This window comes from Nicotiana attenuata, unplaced genomic scaffold (genome assembly GCF_001879085.1).
Source record: "Nicotiana attenuata strain UT unplaced genomic scaffold, NIATTr2, whole genome shotgun sequence".
Taxonomy (NCBI): domain Eukaryota; kingdom Viridiplantae; phylum Streptophyta; class Magnoliopsida; order Solanales; family Solanaceae; genus Nicotiana; species Nicotiana attenuata.
Window position 1 is genome coordinate 163,728 of NW_017671576.1, and position 17,193 is coordinate 180,920.

The window sequence follows — 17,193 nt, forward strand, 5'->3', positions numbered from 1 at the left end:
AATAGCCCGTCTGTTATCGGACCGGGTTTGTTAGCGGGCTGGGATAATGGGCTGGTAGCGGGTTCGGAATTTTCGGGTTATTGTGGGCCCGTACGGGTTCGGGCGGGCCGGGATAGTGTAAATTTTTTTTTGTTTTTTTAATTAAATTTTGGCTGTTGGCAACGGTCCAAATAATTAAAAAAAATTATAACGGTAACCGGGCTGATAACGGGATGCAGCCTGTTAACAACCCGTTAACAGGTTAACGGGCATAGCGGGTACAGTGCACCGTTATCCAAAATATGTTCGTCCAAAACCCGCCCCCCGACCAACCCGTCCTAGCCCGCACATTAAGCTACAGTAACGGGCTGAACCGGGTTGACCCGGGTTGAAGCGAGTTGAAAACGGGTTAGCCCGGCCCGATTAACACCTATAGCCGACAGTCAGTTAATCAGAAGATTTTTTACCTTTTATAGATTTGTACCTAAAGTAGGACTCCCCTACTATATAAAGGGTGTCTGATAATGAAACACATTGTAACGCACTCCAAAGTAATGTATTTTATTTAATCTATTATGAGCTCATTCTCATCTTCTTTAGTGCTGGCCATGGTGAGTCCAGATCGAGGGTGACTGTTTCACTTAGGCTGGAACTACCCTACTCGTGTGGTTTGAATTTATTTTATCTTTGTTTCTTCAATATTGACTTAATTTATTGCTTTGTATCGAATTAATTCGCGTATCCTTAAAACCAATTACAAATTTAACGGTTATCCAACTTTGAGGGTAAACAATACTATGATACTAAAATATTACTAAGTATAACTTTTAATTAGTTAATTATAAATTTTATGTTTATAACTTATAGAAAATTTTAAAATATCTATGCAGATGAAAACAATTATTTCAAACTCTATTGTAATGATATATATGTACGCACATTAAATCGACATGAAATGTTAATAGATTTTTATACTTTTGAGAATTATATTAAATTACGCTAGTTATCATGTTGAATAAAATAATAACAAGTATTATTTTCTACCTTAATTTCTTTTGACAATCATTTTATTAATTTCCAGAAACAAAATTTGTTGGGTTTGAAGTGTTACCATCAAATTAACTTCTTTGTGTGATAACTAGACCTAACAAACATGGAGTCTCATTTTGTTTTCCTACTCTCTGATTTGAGGTTCGCTAGGAATAAGATGAAACTCATATTAGGTACTTAGAGCAATATGAATTGTTTTTTAAGGTCACAAATAATATAATTGTAGATATGAGATTTTTAACGGATCAAGCTAAACCCTAAAGTCAAGATTATTAGAAGACGACTCTTGAATAGGAGTCTATCAGGTTTTGCTTGGAGGCTGCTCTACCAAAATCCTAACTTGGTGGTTACTCTACTCTAATCCTAGGCCACTCCCATAAAAAGATTTATATAATTTCCTTAACAAAAGCATAAAAAATGGAGATAATCTGAGAAATTCCATTAACTCTCGGAATATGCACAAAGATTTCAATATACAATCTCCGAAATTTCATAAAACTCTATGAAATATTCATTAAAAGATCAAAGACATGTCAGATATGTCTTGCTCAAAGTTCAAGCATCGTTCAAGATCCAAATGGAGTGGTACTACATGCTTCTTAATCATCAAATACATCAAGGAGATTCATATCATCCTACGTTCAAGAAATATATTGCTAAGGCCCTCGAATTACGGATAACAAATCAGAGGAAAGAATCAAGGGATAAATCGAGTTGTAACCTGCAATGTTTATCAATAAAGTTCTTTTTTTTTTCTTTATAGTTACGTTGTTTGTGATTGCAGTTTTATTTTTTTACATAAATTTACTGCAAACAAATTGGCACACCTGGTGGGACCAGTTCTTCCCTTCATCTCTTCCTCCTACAAATTGAAACTACAAGTATTAAAATTTCTGTTAATCATCGAGTACTTCAAGTCTCGTCTTCAAGTTTCGCCAAGCCTACACCCCGACAAATGTTGAAGTATGGGGCATTTGTACACATCAAATTTTTAATGGTTCAAGCTAAATCCTAAATTCAAGATACTAGAAGACGACTCTTGAAATATTAGGATTGCATCGGGGTTGTTTGGAGGCTACTCTACCAAAACTCTAACTTGAAGGTTACTCTACTCTAACCCTAGGTCACTCCTATAAAAAGGGTTAGATAATCCCTTAACAAAAGTATCTAAAAAATGGAGGTAATCTCAGCAATTCCGTAAACTTCCAGAATATGCACAAAGAGATCAAATATATGTTCTCCAGTATTCTATAAGACACTTTAAAATATTCATTAAGAGATCAAAGACATGTCAAATATGTCTTGCTCAAAGTTATAGCATCATTCAAGATCCAAATGGAGTGCTGCTACATGCTTCATAATCATGAAATACATCAAGGAGATGTATATCATCCTACGTTCGAGAATTACGCCATTAAGACCCTTGAGTTACGAATAACAAATCGAAGGAAAGAATCAAGGGATAAACCGAGTTGTAATCTGCAATGTTTATCAATAATTTTTTTTCTTTATAGTTGTTTGTGATTGCTATTTTATTTTTCTGCACAAATTTCTTACAAACAATAATATTGTGTAATGATATTTGAGTACAAATCAACACATTATTTTACTTTTTGTCACCTATTAAAGCAAATGCAACTCATATATCGAAGTTATTANCTAAAAGTAGTTTATAGAAAAAAGAAAGAAAGATTTAGTAGAAATATTTTAGAACTTTGATTTAAAAAATTCAATACTCATAGTAGTAAATAAAGTTTTTTCACAACAAGATCCAATGTAATGCATTGCAAATATATGGCTTATTTATTAACTTGAATGTGTTCTTATTACCAATATAAATAATAATATTAATATATGAAGTTAAAAACTTTTGTACAAATACTATATTATAAATAAAAAGTACAGAAGAAAGATAAAAATAACTTTTTTTGTCTGTATGTGTATCTTATATTATTTCTATTAAAAAAGTTTAAGGCCTCTATTATAATTGAAGAAATGACAGATATACACCACTTTTAAAAGTTAGTGACAAGTCATACCCCTAAAACATTTTTCCACCCTAACGCCTGACTTTTCCAACATGATATACACGTGACTTTGTGTGTATTTCTTGCTGCCTATTGATTACATCATTATGCAAATATATACAACATTCATAGAACCATATCTGAATAGCCAAAGGTTACCCAAAAATCCGATAATACTGTCGCCGCCTATCCAAAATGTCAGACATTCATTTTAAGGAAACCTTGAATATAACTCTTCCCCTTGGATAACTTCTATAATCTTCTTCTTCAACCAAGTCAAAGTAACCGCAATCTATCAATTTGGTGATTTTAATAAAAAAGAGGATGAAATTTATCACAAATAGCACTGTCACCTTCACAGCATCTTCGTCAGACTCATATATTTTATTAAAAAAATAATCCGAAAGGTATTTTTTAACAAGAGAAGGGTAATCCAAAAAGTACTTTTCAATCAAATGGTTCTTATTTTCCTTATGACGAGTAGGGAGTCATATATTACCAGTACATTTTAATCCACTCACACAACTGACTCAGACAAACCAAAACGTAGCTTAACTCCATTGTCAACAAACTGCATTTCAGCCTCATTTCCTTTTTCAACCTCCATCGTCAACAAAGAACATATTAACTGCGATTGCATTTCTATCTAGGAAAATCCAACAAATATCGAAAATAAGTTGACCTAAAAAGCCTAACTTGTGTTGTTGATAATTTTTTTCTCCCTTTGCTAACAATCTCAGAATTAAAATGAATAATAAATTTCGATTTATCGCTTGCATTAAGCTGCATTTAAATAGACACGCATATATAAATATATCACATGGTATACATTAGAGGAACTAGCTATTAATAAGTAAGCTCTAACATACATAAAACTTCGAATATATTCCAAAGTTTACCGCTGAAGGGGATTCGACATATTTTTTCTGACCAAACTTGATTCAGAAACCTTCCTCTATTGTGTAGGCCTCAAATGAGTTTGAGAAACATCGAGTTCTCGTTGCTTAGCAATTTGAGAATGACCAATTTGGTGTTCCATAGTACTTTGAGAACACGTTCTTCTCATACTAGCTGCTCCAGATCCATTCGAAAATGATTTTCCATTTGCATGACCGCTTAAGGAGGTTTTCAAATCAGTTTGAGAAACATCAATTTATTGTTGCTTAGAATTTGGAGAACCAACAATATCTCCTGCCTTAGACCTTTGTGAATGCGTTCTTCCAAAACTAACTAGTTTAGTTCCACTTGTCGATAATGATTCTCTAATTGCATGGACGCTTGGAGCATCTTTCATATAAGACTCGATCTTTGTGATTGACTGATTTTCCACATCCATATCAATATCAAAAATTTGTGATGAAGGTAGAATTGGATCAGACCTGTGGTGAAGGTGGAGTTGGAGGGAAAAGTCTTGCACGCTCAAGAGAGTGCTTTATACCCATGAGACTTCAATATTTTTTCTCCAAATGAAAGCTTTTTATTACCAAATTTTGGCAGAGGAGAAAGGAAAATTGAAACCTAACGGAGATTTAGAAGCGAAAATTCGTGATTTTGCAGGAAATTTGGAAAATTTTACCAAAATTTGCATGTCTATTTTGCAGTTAGAGAACGGTTATGTATTTTGATATTGGGAAAGAGAGAGAAGGTACCTGGCATAAAAGATGGGGCACGCGTGTGATAATTTGAAACTTTAGCGCAGTGCGCGTCATTTTAAAAAACTGAGAGCACTTTGGTTATTAAATCTTTAAATGGGATTCTAAGTGTCATTTCCTCATTAAAATTTGGCTTTATGTCACTAAATTTGGTAATAATTCCTTGGTCTAAGGCGCTTCATTATCTACGGGAGAAACTTTTAAGGAAAAGTAAGAAATAGGGTCTTCTTTAGCTTACGACAAGAAAAACAAATTTTTGTCACTATATTAAGTTACACAAATATACTTCCCGCTTAAAACAGAATAAAGGCTCCAATATCATTAGGTGCTAAATTATTTTCTTTTATTTTGTTCCTTCTATCTTCCTCTTGTAATTCCTAGAATAAAACATTTGACCCTAGAATAAAACATTTGACCCTAAAATAAAAGGGTCGATTGGAAAAAATAAATTCCGATCAAATCTAACTGAATCCATTAATATATGAACTATAATAAAGTTTTGTATTATATTTGAACTACTCAAGTAATATTTTTCTTTTTATAGATTTTCGTATTTTCTATTATATGGAAGAGTTAAGTGTAGTCGACCAAGGTCATATAAGGTAGGAGCCCTCGAGTTTTAGATATGCTTGTTATTTACCCTTAAAATAGGATAACAATTAAACTTATAAGTGGTTTTAAGGATATGTGATTTCACTTGGCACAAAATGATAAATGTGAGAGTTAATGCTAGAAATTAACAGTAAAATAAAGCAAACAACTATGATGAACAACAGTGGCCCTCAAGCTAAATCGCCTTTGAACCGACTGAGTTTGCTATTGAAAAAGTATGAACTCCAACAGTAAATCTCTTTATATAGTAGAGGAATTCCACTTATGGTACAAATCTAATTACACAAGATTATCCCATGATTAGCTAAACAACCGTACTTGATTTGATCCGTTCTAGAATTTCTGCCATGATTCTCTACCAGTCACGGATATCTCGCATGTCAGTTTTTACGCTTTCTTCGATCTTGCTCGAAGTCTATCCCGTTTTGTCTCGATCATTTTCGATCTTGATCATGACAGGTGCTTCAAAATCCGAAGTCAGTACTTTATCCTCATGTCTCGGTCTGATATACTACGGGGCCAATCCTCGATCCATCCCCCTGGTCTTGGTTAATTAGTGAAATCGGGTGGGCCCGGTTTTAACCGTACACAGATAGTCTCCTCGTTTATTGGAGTATATTAACAAGAAACAAATTGAGTCCTCAACCTTTACCCCGATTTATCATGACATCATCACCGTGACGTAAGCGACAGAGATGAACAAAACATCCCGTCAGTGCAGTTCCCTAGGTTATTAATGTGTGTTAGTTGACGGTCGTCCACTAGTAATTTCAAACCGTCACTGTGAAACCCATAAACAGGCCTTTATTCAACTCTTTTAAACTTTACATTCAATCTCTCCTGCGCCAGTCTTCAAAACTCTTTTCATTCTTCAAGTTCTTCATCTGCAAATCTTCAAGTTTCATTGCTAACTTCTTTTTAAAACACCAAATACTATCACCTTCTTCCTTCTTTAATCCAATAACCAAATGGTGAAAATGTCAAAGATAGTGCCATAAAAGGAAAAAGCTTCCTTGTGATGGTCCGCCGGCGAGGAGACCGCGACGGAGCCACGACCTATAGAATTCTTTCCTCCGCCATGCATCATCGAATCTGATTTTAAGGTCGAGAAAGGTTCCTCCGGGTAGATGCAAACCTGTACCGAGATATATATGCTCGATCTTTGATAAACTCCTTTCCCAAGTCAAAAAGAATTGCAGCTGGGGTAATAAGCATGTGGTGGTGACCGCTCCTAAGGAGTCAATTACTACCCATGTGGAGGGGTTCTTGAGTGTTTACACTTACCCCTTCACACCGGGCCCTCTAGACCCGATCATAGTGGACTTCTGCAAGAATTACGAGGTCACCCTCGGTCAGATCCATCATTCTTTTTGGAGGATAGTGATATTGCTTCATTTTTTTGTGAACAAGGTCGAGGGGTTTCCCTTCACCTTAAACCATCTCATTCACCTATACAGCCCCCGACTTTATCGGGGAGGATTAATAAAGCTTCAGCGTCGAGATAACAAGGTGCCTTTCTCGAGTATAGACGAGGACAGGGATCAGGGTTGGATGGGTCGGTTCGTTCCAATGAAGACCTCGGACTTAATCCCGCCCGAAAGTATGCCTTTTCCCGAGAAGTGGAATATGAAACGTAAATTTAATTCTGTTCTTAATGTTTTTTGCCTTCATTTCTTTACTAGTGTTTTACTTGGTGCATGTGACGACCCGGCCCGTCGTCACGTGAGTTACCGTCCCGTTTTCCCCATATTATGTTTCTCTATGCTTCATTATCGGTATTTGAGGTGATCGAGTTGAATTGGATTGGTTTTAGATGGAAATGAGACACTTAGTCTCTTTAAGGAAAGCTTGTTTTGGAAAAGTCAACCGGAAGTTGACTATTGAGTTAGAGGGCTCGGATGTAATTTCCGGTGATTCGGTTAGCTTCGGGGGATGATTTGTGACTTAAGAGCGTGATCGGAAGAGATTTTGGAGGTCCGGTGCGGAATTAGGCTTGAATTGGCGAAGTTAGTATCTTGGCGAATTCCGGTTGGTGGGTGAGATTTTGATCCGGGGGTGGGAATGGAATTCCGAGAGTTGCAGTAGTTCCGTTAGGTGATTTTGGATGTGTGTGCAAAATTTTAGGTCATTCGGAGATGTTTTAGTTGGGCTTTTGATCGAATGCGTAATTCGGGAGTTTTTAAGAAACTTAGGCTTGAATCCGATGTGATTTAATGGTTTTAGCGTTGTTAGATGTGTTTTGAGGATTGGAACAAGTTTGAATAAGGTGTTAGGATATGTTGGTGTTTTTGGTTGAGGTCCCGGGGGCCTCGGGGTGAATTCGAGTGGTTAAACGAGAGTTTTTGGAAGTTGCTTCAGGTCTGAGATTTCTGTCATCTGGTATTTCCGCTTCTGCGGAAATGGACCGCAGAAGCGGTTCCGCAGAAGCGGGTGGAAAAGCGCAGAAGCGATCTTGTGTTGAATTGATGAGTTCCGCATAAGTGGACCCCTTTCCGCATCAGCGGGTCCGCAGGTGCGAGTGAATAACCGCAGAAGCGGTCTTGGGTAATCCGCAAAAGCGGAGAATATGTCGCAAAGGCGGAAGTGGTAAGTTAAGTGAGAAAACCGCATAAGCGGGGAAATGGCCGCAGAAGCGGTCCCGCATATGCGGAAGCGGGACCGCATAAGCGAAAATCGCTGTAGGCAGAAGGGGTTTTATAATATCATTTTCATCCGCGAGGGTTAAGTTATTTCCGCCATTTTTTACACGAGCTTGAGAGCTATTGGACGGATTTGAAGGAGGATTTCGACTAGGTGTGATTGGAGGTAAGTCCCTTGACCCAAATACAAGAAATTATGCTAAATTTAACATGGAAATTGGTTGAAATTCATCAAAAAGGGGGTAAAGCTAGGGCTTGAGAATTTGTAATTTTGAAACGGAATTTGGAGGGTCAAATGGACTCCGATTTTGGTAAAATTGATATGTATGGACTCGTGGAGAGACGAGGAATCCGGTGATGTAAATTTCGTAATTTTTCGAGAAGTGGCCCCGTGGCTCGGGTTTTGCCAACTTCGTGATTTTTGATATTTTTCGAGTCTTTTCGATTGGGTTATGATCCATTAGCCTATTGTGATGTATTCCTTGTGGTTTTGATCAGATTCGATGAGCGAGGAGGTCGATTCGAGGGGAAAAGGCATAGCGAGCTAGACTTTTGGCCGGCTAGAGGTGAGTAATGATTTTAAATGATGTTCTGAGGGCTTGAGACCCCGGATTTGCACAACTTGGTGCTGTGTTGAGATGAGACACGCGTTCAATGACGAGCGCGGGGTCATTTACTAATGGGGGTTGTGACTTGGTCCAGCCCGGATAATATTTTACTGCGTGTCAGCTATGACTTGTTGTTTTCACTATGTTTTGGGCTCATTGCCATACTTGGGCTTGTTGCCGACTGTTGAACTCTTTGTGAGCTGTTATTACTGTTTTCCCTCACTATTTGAAATACTATTTGAACTCAGTCCATGTGATTTACACTGTTTCATGAACTCAGCTATATTTTTACTCAAACTTGGAGTTTTAACTGATATTTGAACTATTTTTGAGTTGGGTATTATTGTTTTACTGATGCCCGAGGGGCTTTGACTATTTTTGGACCGATTGAGGCCAAGGGCCTTATGTGAGGGCATGATGAGTGAGGTGAGGAGGTTTTCAGGCCTCGAGTGCATTGTGAGCAGGCTTTCAGGCCTCGTATTGATATTTGTTCAGGCTTTCAGGCCTTGTTGATAGAGCTTGGGCTGTAGGAGCCCCTTCGGAGTCTGCACACCCACAGTGAGCGTGGGTACCCATCTAGAGTGATTAAATATTGAACAGTGGTAACAATGACACTGTTATACGCGTTTGGTCAGGTAACAATGACTGACCAGTCAGGTAACAATGACTGACCAGTGGTAACAATGGCACTGTAATACGCGTTTGGTCAGGTAACAATGGCTGACCGGTCAGGTAACAATGGTTGACTTACTGGTTGAGTATGATTGATTTTTAACTGTTTTCAAAAAGATTTTCTTCCTATATTTCACTGGTTTCTACTGTTTATCTGGTGTTGCTGCTTGAGATAGCATTATTTGTGCCCTTGTGGGATTTTATATTCTCAGTCGTTATTTATTTTTATTACTCACTGGGTCGGAGTACTCACATTACTTCCTGCACCATGTGTGCAGAGACAGGCACAGCTGAGTTCGTACCTGAGCGCTGATTTCCTTCCAGACCAGGCGGACTAGGAGAGACGAGGTAGCTGTCGACGTCCACAGCCCCGTTTCTTCCCTATCTTCTGCATACTTTATTCATCTTCAGACTATGTTTCCAGACTTGTATTTTCATCAACTCTATAGTAGCTCGTGACTTGTGACATCCCGATCATCGGGCTAAGGTTGGGATGGTTTTTCCCCGTTATGTTACGTTTATTTCCGCACTTATGATTAATCAGTATCTATGGTTTAAACCTGTTTATGCTAAGAAATTGTTAAAAGCAGTGTTGATTGTTCTGTTGGCTGGCCTTGTCTTCACGAGAGGCGCCATCACGACCGGGTGGGAATTGGGTCGTGACATGGTGTGGGTGAGGGTGTGGGTGAGGGTGATGGTGAAGGAAGAAATATAAGAGATCCTAGATACGTAGCTTCTCGTGGACGTCCAAGGTTGAATAGATATAGAGGGCGAATTGATTCATACTTTAGAAGTTCACAAACGGCTGGTGGAAGTGGAGTTAGAGGTAATAGGAGGGGTAGAGGTGGTGGTAGAGGTGTTGGCAGAGGTGTTGGCAGAGGTGGTGGTAGAAGTGATGGTAGAGGTGGTGGTAGAGGCCGTGGTAGAGGCCGTGGTAGAGGTGGTGGAAATACTGGGCTAGCGGAAGGAATTGAGGTAAAGTATAACAAATTATTATTATATTTTTTTCGGACAAATACATTGCTTATTAGTGTTATTTACTCTATACAGCAAGANGCATGATGAGTGAGGTGAGGAGGCTTTCAGGCCTCGAGTGCATTGTGAGCAGGCTTTCAGGCCTCGTATTGATATTTGTTCAGGCTTTCAGGCCTTGTTGATAGAGCTTGGGCTGTAGGAGCCCCTTCGGAGTCTGCACACCCACAGTGAGCGCGGGTACCCATCTAGAGTGATTAAATATTGAACAGTGGTAACAATGACACTGTTATACGCCTTTGGTCAGGTAACAATGACTGACCAGTCAGGTAACAATGACTGACCAGTGGTAACAATGGCACTGTAATACGCGTTTGGTCAGGTAACAATGGCTGACCGGTCAGGTAACAATGGTTGACTTACTGGTTGAGTATGATTGATTTTTAACTGTTTCCAAAAAGATTTTCTTACTATATTTCACTGGTTTCTACTGTTTATCTGATGTTGCTGCTTGAGATAGCATTATTTGTGCCCTTGTGGGATTTTATATTCTCAGTCGTTATTTATTTTTATTACTCACTGGGTCGGAGTACTCACATTACTTCCTGCACCATGTGTGCAGAGACAGGCACAGCTGAGTTCGTACCTGAGTGCTGATTTCCTTCCAGACCAGGCGGACTAGGAGAGACGAGGTAGCTGTCGACGTCCACAGCCCCGTTTCTCCCTTATCTTCTGCATATTTTATTCATTTTCAGACTATGTTTCCAAACTTGTAGTATTTTCATCAACTCTTGTCACGACCCAATTCCCAAACCCGGTCGTGATGATACCTCTCGTGAAGACAAGGCCAGCCAACAGAACATCAATACCTCTTTAATACTTACTTAGCATGAATAAGTCTAAAACATTAATAAAACTATCATATGTGCAGAAGAAAAGTGATAAAAATAGGGAACCGTCCCGACACAGCCCGACCGGGGTGTCACAAGCCACGAGCATCTAGAAGGATTTTTAATACATCTACAAGGCCTGTAATACATGGATTAAAATTTAGAATTAAAAAGAAGAAATCCGGTGCCGCGAACGCTGGCGGTCACCTTGCTCAGCTACGATAGCAAAATCCTCAACCAGCTCAAACCCGCTACCGGGTAAACAAATACCTGCATCTGCACGCGAGGTGCAGGGAGTAAAGTGAGTACTCCAACTCAGTGAGTAATAAAGGTAAATAATAACTAAGCAGCAAGAAATCACGTAAAGCAAGCCATCATCCTATATAGAATAGTGTAACCCTTTGAGAAAAACAGTGAAACTGTGAAAATCTTTAGAAATATCTGGACTCAGTTTAAAACCTCTTTTGAAAATATCTCTTTCCAACAGTTAAGCAAATGAATGCGAAACAGATAGTGCAAGTCAGCACAAAAGTCAGCCCCTCGGGCACAACACTCCATTAACAAATAACACCAGGGTATCAGGTAAGCAGTACAAGAAGTAGCATAGAAGCAAATGAAATGCGAGTGTTGGAATGTCATGACAAATAATATAAATAGGAACAAATGCATGAGTGCAATGCAATGCATATGACGGTACACACCGGTACCCACTGCGGCGTGCAGCCCGAGCCATCCATATATTTAACATCGACGGCGCTCACTGGGGGTGTGTACAGACTCCGGAGGGGCTCCTACAGCCCAAGCGCAAATAATCAAGCCATCTCGGGGCACCAACCAGGCCCTCGGCCTCAATATCAATACAATACCGCTGCGGCGCGCAGCCCGAGCCATCCATATTTCCAGAAATCACTATAACACTGCTGCGGCGCGCAGCCCGATCCATGCTCAGTCCAGAAATGCACATAAGCCACTTGGGCAATATTAAAATAATAGTTCTCAGCTCAAAACGTCAATAAAATATTGTTTAAGTTTTCAAATCTTAGAAAAATGGCTGAGTTTGCAAAACAGTATTAAAACCCTGGACCGAGATAAAGTAATATGCAAAGTAATGCGAAAACAGTGATATCAATCCCTGAAGGATTCACATAGTTGGCACGAAGCCCAAACATGGCAATCAGCCCACATTATGATGATAACAAGTAGTTTCAGTCAAATAAGTAGTAATTTCATCAATCGGGACGGACCAAGTCACAATCCCCAACGGTGCTCTACCCCACGCTCGCTATCCGGCGTGCAAGTCACTTCAATACAGCACTATGATGTACAAATCCGGGGTTTCAAACCCTCAGACTATCATTTACAATCATTACTCACCTCGAACCGGTGAAATCTCTAGCTCGCGACGCCTTTGCCCCTCAAATCGGCCTCCACGCGCGTCGAATCTATCCAACATCAGAGCGAATGCATCACAATATCCCAAGGGAACAATACCTAATTGAAAACAATCAAAATATAGCAAAAATCTCGAAACTAGCAAAACCGGAGCCCCGGGCCCACTTCTCGAAAAATTATAAAATTAACATCAATGGATTCCTTACCTCACCACGAGTCCATACATATCAAATTTACCAAAATCCGAGCTCCAATGTTCCCTCAAACTCCAAATTTCCATTTCAAAAGTCAAGCCCTAGTTCTTCCAATTTTAATCAAATTTCCATGAATTTAAGTGTTGATTCTTCGAAAAAATGATGATTCTAGGTCACGAGACTCACCTCCAATCAATTCTCGTCGAAACCCTCCTTAATCCTCGTCAAAAAGCTCCCAAGGTTGCTCAACAATGGTGAAAATAAGACCTAGTTCGCGGAGGAAATAATATAAATCTGCCCAGCTCTTTTCGCTTTTGCGGTCCCTTTCCCGCTTATGCGGGACCGCTTCCGCGACTTTTCTTCCACTTCTGCGGAAATTCCAAACTCGAGCTCAACCGCTTCTGCGGTTACACAAACGCATAAGCGATACCGCTCCTGCGGTTAGACAATCGCTTCTGCGGAACCGGCGCCCAAACCACCTCACCGCTTCTGCGGTCAATCCTTCGCACAAGCGTGTCCGCTTCTGCGGTCCAAGATTCGCAGAAGCGAAAATACCAGTTGCAGCAGGCTCAGCAACATGAAAAATTCCAAAACTCTCCGTTTAACCATCCGAACTCACCCCGAGGCCCCTAGGACCTCAACCAAAAACACCAACATATCTTAAAACATCACCCAAACTTGTTCCAATTATCAAAACACCACGATTAACACTAAAACCATCAAATTGCATCAAATCCAAGCCTAAGTTCTCCCCAAATTCTTCCGAAACTCGCATTCGATCAAAAACCCAACCAAACCACCTCCGAATCATCTGAAATTTTGCACATACATCCCAAATCACCTAACGAAGCTACTGCAACTCTCGGAATTCCATTCCTACCCTCGGATCAAAATCTCACCTATCAACCGGAATTCGCCAAAACACTAACTTTGCCAATTCAAGCCTAATTCTACACCGGACCTCCAAAATCAATTCCGGTCACACTCCTAAGTCTCAAATCATCCCCCGAAGCTAACCAAATCACCGGAAATCACACCCAAACCCTCTAACTCAATAGTCAACATCCGGTTGACTTTTCCAAAACAAACCTTCCTTGATGAGACTAAGTGTCTCATTTCCATCCAGAATCAATCCAAATCAACTCATTCACACAAGACTCGTATAATAACACATAAGGAAACCGAAAATGGGGAAAACGGGGCGGTAACTCACATGACGACGGGTCGGGTCGGGTCGTCACATCCTCCCCAACTTAAACAAACGCTCGTCCTCTAGCGTACCTGGAGTTGTACTAGAAGCCAACCAATAGCTGAATGACCTTACCAAGCATACACCCGGGGTGATCCCACGTCACCCTATCTCGCATAGGTCCGATAATACAACATAGCTTAAATCTCACAATCCATCTAGACCATAAATGGTAGAACCACATTGCACTTTCCGAAATCATACACAAGATCAGAACCTCACGTCTATATTCAGAATAAACCCGAACCAGCTGTAATAACCCATACCTGCAACCTCAGGTGAGACCATCCGATATACCACATAATCCAAACACTCGAAACGATAGCCTCTATTCACAGCAGTTGCCCACAATAACCAAATACCGATAGAAAACCTCTTATTAGCTAAAGTCTTATTTCAACACTTTCATATACTGCCAACGATAAATAAAACATGCGATAAACCGTAACCATTTCTCAGATCAACCATTCATGAAGCCACTTCCCTTTTGACTAATACCACAACCGATTTCCGGGCCGAACCTTGATAATATCCTTTTAACAAGCTGAGATCAAATCTGTTCGTATTCATTAATGACCCCAACGACCACCTCGGATCCAACACTCCACTCTGGTGATATGACACCTCAATACAGGCCTAAGCCACAACTTGCATAATACACGCACCAATAAGAAACGGTCTGAACATACTCAAATCATGACAAGTGACTCAAATGAAAGAGCTGTAACTCAAGTTCATCAGTACCATCACCACACAAGGCTGAGACCCCGTCTCACATCATAGAAATAGAACACCTGAATCTACCTCGAAAGGTCATAACTCCACGTAGCCTCGCTACAATGCGCGATCCTATCCAAACACTGTTACACATGAAGCACCTCAAGTCACTGTGATCAAAATCGACAGCCACGCACATTTTGATGTCTGAAACCAAGGCAATTCATTACATCCACGGTGAAACAAATAACATATGACACGCAACCCGATAGGTCATAACTGATACTCCCTTTACCGATCAACACCCAATTACTCTTCCCGCTCGACTTTCTCTATGAATCCCCAATAGAACCGCACCACATGTGCCCATATCCAACAAATCATAACGTCTCACAGCACAGAAAAGCAACTCATAGATCTCCCCAGAGCACTAACAAGTTCAATAATGATCAAATCAACCTATCCCTCAACAATACAACTCGGGACCAACCAAACTAACTCAAGCTAAATACGTAGCCACATCGGTCTGCCAACGAACTCAATACCAAGAAGGCATGAAACTGCTCCTTCCACTACCACAATTCCTGTTGGAGCCGTACGATACAGTTCCCGACACCAAATCAATACCGAAATCCACAACCTCGCCCGGCGACATGCCCGGCCACAAGAAACGCATCCGAAAAGTCTCTCAACACCGCAACTGAATCAATGGTAGAAACATCTGCACTGACATCCATCACGAAGGCTCACTTAAGAAAAACAGTCCTTCCTAGCCGTCCGCTGGTCTTTGGAATACAAACCACTCTGCTAGAACGTAATCTGATGCACCTCGCCACGCAACCTGTGGCATTTTCCGGCATAGCCCATAGCACAATAGTCTAGAACAACCTAACACTGAGACAGCCAGTCTACACCCCAATATCATATTCAAAACCTAATATACCAAGCAAAGAAAGATCCACCCGAGCCTCCAAATCCCATTAGCCGCTAACGGTACCAATACACACGATCCACAACCACTACATAGCTGTACCTGAGAACTCCCAGTCTCCAACTCGATATAGCACACGAATCACTATACCTGATCCCAAATTCCGCCGTATGAATACATATTGCACCTCGAGTACCCAATCATTCCACGAAAGATATTCTAAAATTCCCCTGTGCCATCAAACAAACTCAGATATCAGCAGTCGATCTAGCAAGAAAGTGCTGCAATACTACCGAAGTATCATCAGCCTAATCACATTACCCTTCTTCCCAGACATATACTCTTGTCAAATCACTTCCATTTAGCAGTACCATTTCCTTGATTACCTGAGGCTACCCGTTGCCTAAGAATTTTATGAACTTCTTTTCAGAACTGAACTGTAACTCATCTAGCCAAGACCTTCCGTCAATCCCATCTAGAAGAAGAATCATTACACATTCCATGCTTCGCATGCCCATAGAAAATATATTCATCTCCAAACCACGGTAAAACCCAAAAAGGACTCTCTCCCCCAATTCCATGTGCACAAGCTAAACTGCCAGGACTGAATCCTTCTAACTAAACCAAGCTTAGCAAGCTGCCAAAACTCAAGAGCATTGCTGCAAAATTCCTGTAAGTCTCATTACCTCGAACACATAAGAAGAATTAATCGTACCCTTACCGTACCGACTCAGTCTACTACCAACCTATTCCATTTATCAAATTTCCCCTCTGATTCATCATCAACTTGATATTCTTCCTTGCTCTAGCACCACAATACCTCAACCCAGGTTTACCACACGAGACCCAAGCATAAGACCACGCTATTTAAGACCCATGAGCCACTGAATACTCTCTCAAATGTTCCCAGAAATACCACATTCCGGAATACTTTACTCTGAAGAACTTCCTGCGAATCTAAATTCGTTACCTTCACTTTCCAGATGCTGATACATAAAATCCCATAATTAACATAAAAATACCACAAGTCTTGACCTTTTCCAATGACAACACAGTCTCTAACCACATACACAACCTTAAGACACCTGATTGTTACATGTAGAATCTTGAACACAATAAAACCATTCTCGAGAGTCATTTACTTCTCATTCAAACTGCAATTCACCTGATCAAACGAACATAATCACCCGTGCCTCATTAGCACTCTAACACCGCAGGGTATGACCCCATCCCAAACAAATATCTTCCTGCTCCATGCACCGAGCACTCTTTACCAACAACAGCTTAAGACATCCTATTACTTTCACACCTCTACGAAGCACCATATAACCTTTGTAAAAATTTTGCTTCACTCGTGCCATCCTCGGCTCAATTTCTGTAACCAGAACTGATCCGCCAGCATACCTCGAAACAGAACCAACATAGCACATAACCGTGCAATCCGCTAATCCACAGCAGCCTCCCCAACTTGGCTCGAAGCCATATATCAGGACACACTCAATAACCCATAATACTTTTACTCTAATGATGCCACAATATCATAGTGAGATTAAACTCAAATCATCCACTAGTTTGTGAAAACACAGATCATCTAGTACTCTAATCCTCT

General features: G+C 40.2%; 1 protein-coding gene across 1 annotated transcript in view; it reads left to right on the top strand.

The window, feature by feature from the left end:
- The first annotated feature begins 4,670 nt into the window (after positions 1–4,670).
- LOC109209076 (protein argonaute 2-like) overlaps positions 4,671–17,193 on the top strand; it is a 24,465-nt gene continuing 11,942 nt past the window's right edge. The window contains exons 1-3 of the mRNA XM_019372251.1: positions 4,671–4,701; positions 5,683–5,779; positions 10,031–10,214. Of these exons, the coding sequence (XP_019227796.1) occupies positions 4,671–4,701; positions 5,683–5,779; positions 10,031–10,214 (312 nt within the window). The remainder of the gene's footprint in view (positions 4,702–5,682; positions 5,780–10,030; positions 10,215–17,193) is intronic.